We start from the raw sequence: 7043 nt of genomic DNA, 5'->3' as shown, positions 1-7043 counted from the left end.
AATAATCTGTCCTGAGTTCATGTGCATGTACACTCCCCCTCCAAATCACAAAGTCTCTTCAAAGACCTAGTGCCATGTCATCCACAATGTCAGTTTTGGCTGTGATGTCATTACAGACAGTAATGACAACACATTTAACACATGTCTGGAAGAATGAAAATGGTGACTTAATAGGAATGCTGATAAATCATATAAATGACATTGCTATTTGCTAGACAGATATAAACACACATTGCTTGCACAATCGGCATATGACTCCTTCATGAAATTTAAATACCATCAACTCTTCACTTGTGGAACTGATATACAAATTCATAATTATCCCCATGGTACTGCAAAGAATCAAACAATACCACACACAACACAGTCAAGTGGACTGAATTGTGTTCATTACCTTTTATTTAAATTTACTTTAATATCTGTTAACCCTGTGTTGTTCATTGTTGTTTTTATTATTCTCACTGGAATTTACTTGATCTTTAACAGGAAGAAACTACTTTCTTACTCATAGCTAATATTATGAGATCCTGAAACTATTTTCCATAGTTTGGTATTGTTAAGTGAGTCTAGGATGTTGTATTCAGTGATTTTCCAAAAAAACGTATCTGTAACCAACTTTGTATTAGTTGGTTTGGCAAACCAAGAACGACAAAATATTTTTTTGTTCCTATTTTTCTTTTTGCTATATTTCATTACTATATCAGTGAATGTCTCTGTTATGATTATAATCATTTTAGATACCAGTTTGCATACTCCTATGTATTTTTTCTTGGGAAACTTATCATTTCTTGACATCTTTTATTCCTCAGTAGTTGTACCTAGAATGCTATATGATTTTTTATCTTGTAGAAGAACTATATCATTTGGTGGATGCATATCACAAATCTATTTCTTCCATTTTTTTGGTAGTACAGAAGTAACACTTTTCTCAGTTATGTCTTATGATAGATATGTAGCTATTGGGCAACCTTTAAGATACTCAAGGATTATGAGCAGAAAGGTTTGTGTGCTTTTAGCACTCAGTTCCTGGACTATTGGATTTTTCCATTCTTTATTGCATACTGTGATGACTGTAAAACTTTCATTTTGTGAGAATAATCTTGTGGAGCACTTCTTCTGTGATATTAAACCAGTGCTTAAACTGGCTTGTGAAGACATTTCTCTAAACCTGAAACTTCTTACAAGAGTCACTGGAACACTAGCTACAACAACTTTTCTACTAACGTTCCTCTCCTATCTCTTTATTGGCAAAGTTATTTTTAATATGCAAACATCACATGGAAGAAAACGAGCACTTGCAACTTGTAGTGCTCACCTTACTGTAGTTTTCCTTCAATATGGTACAGCTATTTTTACTTATATCAGGCCACTTACAGACAAATCGTTATATCAGGATAAGGCAGCTGCTGTTCTGTTTACTGCCATTACCCCCACTTTAAACCCCATTTTATATACTGTGAGAAACAAAGATATGAGCAAGGCAATAAGAAAAATGCTAAAAATATCTGCAATTAAATCTAGGAGCAAAAGAAGCACTACACTCACAGTTGCAATATAGAAATAAAGTAGTAGTCACTGTGAAAAAATAATATTTCCTATTATTGTGATTTACTTTAGAAATCAAATTATTCACTAATCAATGCAGTGGTAAGATAATCAATTTGGTAAGTGTATATATTTATATATATATATATATTGGGAAAGAAGTAGGATAAATCACCTCTCTGGCTGTCTGAAGCTCTTTTCAGAGTTTCTGGTCTACCATACCTAAACTGTAGGAGATCTTCTCCCAGATCACAAGTGCCACGAAGCCTCTCTGCCTGAGCCACATCTGGCCTCATGCTACAATTCCCTCTCTTTCAAAAGCAGGTGCCTTTTTAACATGACCAGGTATACCAGAGCCATTCTTAATTCCTGGCCTGAAAAAAAGGAAGGAGTGCCTGGCCCATCCATTCCTTGCAGGAATCTCCGGACCTGGATTCTAAATAAATTGCAGCAACTCTGCCGCAATACAAATATGCATGGCCCTATCCAAGCCCTTTATTACCTCTTCCAAGAGCATATAATGCCAAATACCCTGAACATTTGATCATTTGTAATATGTATGTATGTATTATGTAATAGTTTAACTGCAAATTGACTCCTGGTAGGTTAGATCCATTAACCTAATTTCATCTGAACATTCTTTGTTTGCTGTATGGATCGACCGCTGGCTTTTTCTTTCCTAACCATTGACTTATTCTCAGCCTATGTCTGATTTTATGTATGAACATTCTTTATCTGATTTCATGTATGACCTTAATATGTGTTTTATTATGTGATATAAAATTCTTACAATATCATATCTGATAAAATACATGGTATCATTTTTTACATTGTACATAAATACGTATTTGAACCCACTAACGCTTACATTATCCAAAATACTCTTCAGATCTCAATGGCCAAAATATTGAAGTTGAAAATCATTATTTATTTACATTTTATAATTCACTGAGAACAAAAGAACTTACATGTTCATAAATCTAACGAATGGTCACTATAAATCAAAGTTAAAAAAACTAAATGACAGAATGATCAAACTTGAATGAATTTCATCACAACATTTTGGAAATTGAAGGCATTGGGAAACCATGAAAGCATGAAAGCCAGAAGAAATCAGTGTCTGCGTAGACTACAAATATTATTGTCTTATAAGACAATAAGATACAGATCCTAAAACAACCATCAAAGGACTGCTGAACAGGTACAATGATTGATTTCCCATGAGTAAATGCCTAAATATTATTAACACATTGGCCAGTTTTACCACCTGTTTGTACTTCCTGCCCATACCTGATTACTCTACAGAACATAAATGTAGTTGAATATGGCCAGGGAAAGAGGGAACAATGCTGCTAATATCTCAACATTAGCACTACTATCAGAAGCAACAGCTGAAATAGATTGGGAGCTTGGTTGCAGTAGATGTCACCTGATACATCCCTTTTCTGCCCTAGCAGCTGCATAATTTCTTCATAGTAAGCTGAGACATTGTGGAGTTGTGGATACAGGGCTCCCCTACAGTTTGTTTGGATCTGCCTGTCAATAGCGGTTTTAGCAGGCCACTGGAGCATTTCCTGGGGGAAGCCCAGGTCACACTGATACATGTGGCTGGGGAACAAAAAAACAAAATTACTAGGTTGTGGGCCTGCAGCCACTTGTTTCTACCAGGAGCTATTGTTGACTTGAGGTTAGACTAGGAACATAATTAGAGCATGGTGACATTGCTTGGATGCCAACTGACTTGTCAAAGAGATCGGACAATGGGGTAAGTACTTCCCAGACTTAGGATAGCATGCTCCAGCCCTTTAGGGAGCCAAGAGGCAGAGACTCATCAGGTGCTGTAGGGAGCAGGAGGTGTCAACAGCAGCCTAAGCACATGCTGTCCCTGAGGCTAGGTGCACCTCTGAGTCTTGAGAGGAGGATTGTACCCATATTGCCAGCTTGGGGTACTACATTTTCAAGGGCAGGGGATGACTCTGTGGTTACGTGTCCACTTTGCAGGCACATGCATGAGAACAACTGGGTTACATATCCCACTTATGCAAGCACCACCTGGGAGAAGTACGTCATTGGAAAGGAATTCATTGGACATGCAACCAGCAGTTTCACCTCCTCTTCGTCCTGGTAAGATCCCTATCATTCATTCCCACACATGCCTTCTATGTAAGCCAGGCTGGTACAGGAAATCTGACTTTTGGCAGCCTCATCAATGCCTTCCATGTCCACCTTTATGCCACCCAGTACCATCCATCTGAATTTACTTAGAGGAAAAGACCCCTAATAATTCCTAATCCAGAAACATAATGGACTCAAGACAAGGTTGCTGACCTCACGGCTTCTGCCCTATCAGCTGGTGGATATCCCCCTTTCCGTTATTAAATTAACTTCATAGCACCCCAATGGAGGATCTCTATCCACCATTACTTTGCCAGGACAGCTGTCCCTGCTTAGTTTAAAATGTGTTTGAGTGTGTGTTCCTGTCAGTGATTCATTCTGTGGTTGCCATGGTGTATCTCACCAATGAAGCATGGACCAGCAGTCATGGGCAGAGGTAGATCTTACAGTTGCCGCCTATTAGGTTACGCTGGGAAGTGTGAGAGTACAAGATAGGCTTTAAAGCTGGTGGTGTTCCACCCTTGGGGGGGATGTCACTATTTTCTTACCATGCCAAGGAGCTAAGCCTTCCTGGAAGCAAGCCCACAGCTACACCTCTGTGCTGCACCTGTATTGCCAGGTGGTGCAACAACTGATCTTTTTGGGACAGAAAAGACATATTGGGTCTGAGATCCTGTCTGCCCTTGAGAAAAGAATCTCTTAAATGGTTGTCAGACTTTCCCATATGCTCTGTGTAACACATATTCTCAACAACAGCCCTTGCCACCAGGTAGGTCTTATTCCTAAAATTAGAGAGGAAACCACTTTGTTTTTTAAATAAAACACAAAGCATTTTATTAAGTTCTATTATAACAAATTGCATTCTGTTGTTAATTTTTCCCATAATTGCTAAAAATGTGTTTTATTACCTGAATAGTTACCTTTGTTGCATTAATGCACTGTACACAGTGGGGCTAATTACAGTGATTTATTTGTAATTACAATTTTTTTCATGTTTGACCCTATCTATGTAATTTTATGTTTATTCAATTATTTTTTTCATATCTTTGTATATAAACTTTTGCTCGGACAAAGATTTCTCTAAAATACTGCATTGGCTATTGTTTGTAAATCCAACAGAAGACTTCCCTACAACTCCTTGTGCAGTGATAACTGTATAATTTGGGATTTTCCCAATCTTCCCAATGGGAACACAGACAAATACTAAAAAAAAAAAATTACACCAAAACATATTTAGCTTAGGTTCCTCTTTAGTATTACAATCATAAAAGTAATTGTTAATTAGATATGTAATACAATAAATAAGTGAATTATTTTTTAATGTACAGCGCTGCGTAGTATGTTGGCCCCTTATAAATCCTGTTTAGTAAAAATATTAAAAATTAGGACCTTATAGGTATATAAATATTACAAAACTTCCAATATTACAACATATTACAGACTATCCTTCAAACACACAACTGAAATAAACACTTGTGGACGGATATTCAAGAAGGCTACAAAAAGGGGTTTGTGATGTGAGCTGATCACTGGATGTGTTTGACATTGTTAGGTACGAAAGTATTAGAGTAGTAAGACATTATTGTGGTACATATGTACATGTGTTATATGAGGCTTTATCCAAAGCAAATACATAAAAAACAGACACACCTAAATTAAAGCGTATAATGTTTATATGATGTTTTACAACTTACAACTAAATACAGTGGTAGCCTGCTGTGGTCATCTCAAACAGTTTCTAAGACCACAATAGGAATAAATAATATTACTCAAAAATTGATTTTGAATTTTAACTTGTTTATCCACTTCAGTTTAAAAGTGAAATTTGTCTACAAACATTTTCAAACTGATTCGAAATTAAAAGAACAGTCACATTCTGACCACCATGTGAAGGAAAGTTTGCCACCAACCACTAATGTAAAGGGACACTACAATTTACACAGTTTGTGTTTCTTTTGTAGCTATTAATATTTGTTTTCATGATTATTATTGTTGTATAGAGCAAGGGATTTGCCATATGCGTAAACAAAAAATCAATAGCTTACTTATGATGATATTGTATTGTGAAATGAAGATTCAATAAATTAATTTAAGGATTTTTAAGTACAATATTAATGTTAATAAGTATAATTTATTATTTAAGCCCAAATACATGCCCAAAGTTTAGACCAAATATGTACCTAATGTTATTCTCTAGCAATGTGGTGCTGTATACACATGAAGATTAGTTAAAACTCTATGTTATAAATTATATATATATATATATATATATATATATATATATATATATATATATATACAGTTAGGTCCATGAAGATTTGGACAGAGACTACTTTTTTCTAATTTTGGTTCTGTACATTACCACAATAATTTTAAATGAATTAATTCAGATGCAGTTGAACTGCAGATTTTCAGCTTCAATTCAGTGGGTTGAGGAAAAAGATTGCATAAAAATGTGAGGAACTAAAGTCTTTATTTTACACAATCACTTCATTTCAGGGGCTCAAAAGTAATTGGACAAATTAAAAAGCTGAAATGTTCATTTCTAATACTTGGTTGAAAACCCTTTGCTGGCAATGACAGCCTGTAGTCTTGAACTCATGGACATCACCAGATGCTGGGTTTCCTCCCTTTTTTTCATTCCAGGCCTTTACTGCAGCAGCTTTCAGTTGCTGTTTGTTTGTGGGCCTTTCTTTCTGAAGTTTAGTCTTCAACAAGTGAAATGCATGCTCAATTTGGTTCAGATAAGGTGACTGACTTGGCCATTCAAGAATATTCCACTTCTTTACTTTATTAAACTCTTGGGTTGCTTTGGCTGTATGTTTTGGGTCATTGTCCATCTGTATTATGAAACGCTTCCCAATCAATTTGACTGCATTTAGCTGGATTTGAGCAGACAGTATGTCACTGAACACCTCAGAATTAATTCAGCTTCTTCTGTGTCACATCATCAATAAACACTAGTGTCCCAGTGCCACTGGCAGCCATGCATGCCCAAGCCATCACACTGCCTCCGCCATGTTTTAGAGATGATGTGGTATGCTTTGGATTATGAGCTGTTCCATGCCTTCTCCATTCTTTTTTCTTGCCATCATTTTGGTAAAGGTTGATCTTGGTTTCATCTGTCCAAAGAATGTTTTTCCAGAACTGTGCTGGCTTTTTTAGATGTTTTTGAGCAAAGTCCAATCTAGCCTTTCTATTCTTTAGGTTTATGAGTGGCTTGCACCTTGCAGTGCACCCTCTGTATTTATGTTCATGCAGTCTTCTCTTTATGGTAGACTTGGATATCGATACGTCTACCTCCTGGAGAGTGTTGTTTACTTGGTTGGCTGTTGTGAAGGGGTTTCGCTTCACCGTGGAAATGATTCTTCCATCGTCCACCA

General features: G+C 36.5%; 1 protein-coding gene across 1 annotated transcript; it reads left to right on the top strand.

Annotated features, from left to right (window-relative positions):
* Nucleotides 1-571: 571 nt before the first annotated feature.
* Nucleotides 572-1558, top strand: LOC140341739 (olfactory receptor 12D2-like). The gene has a single exon (XM_072427615.1). It carries the CDS (start codon nucleotides 572-574, stop codon nucleotides 1556-1558), a length of 987 nt encoding a protein of 328 aa, XP_072283716.1.
* The last annotated feature ends 5485 nt before the right edge of the window (nucleotides 1559-7043 follow it).

Source organism: Pyxicephalus adspersus, chromosome 12, assembly GCF_032062135.1.
Source record: "Pyxicephalus adspersus chromosome 12, UCB_Pads_2.0, whole genome shotgun sequence".
Lineage (NCBI taxonomy): Eukaryota > Metazoa > Chordata > Amphibia > Anura > Pyxicephalidae > Pyxicephalus > Pyxicephalus adspersus.
This window is presented reverse-complemented; position numbering and strand designations above follow the sequence as displayed.

Coding starts and splice junctions, on each gene's coding strand:
- LOC140341739 (XM_072427615.1), top strand. CDS start 572: ATGTTGTATTCAGTGATTTTCCAAAAAAACGTATCTGTAACCAACTTT.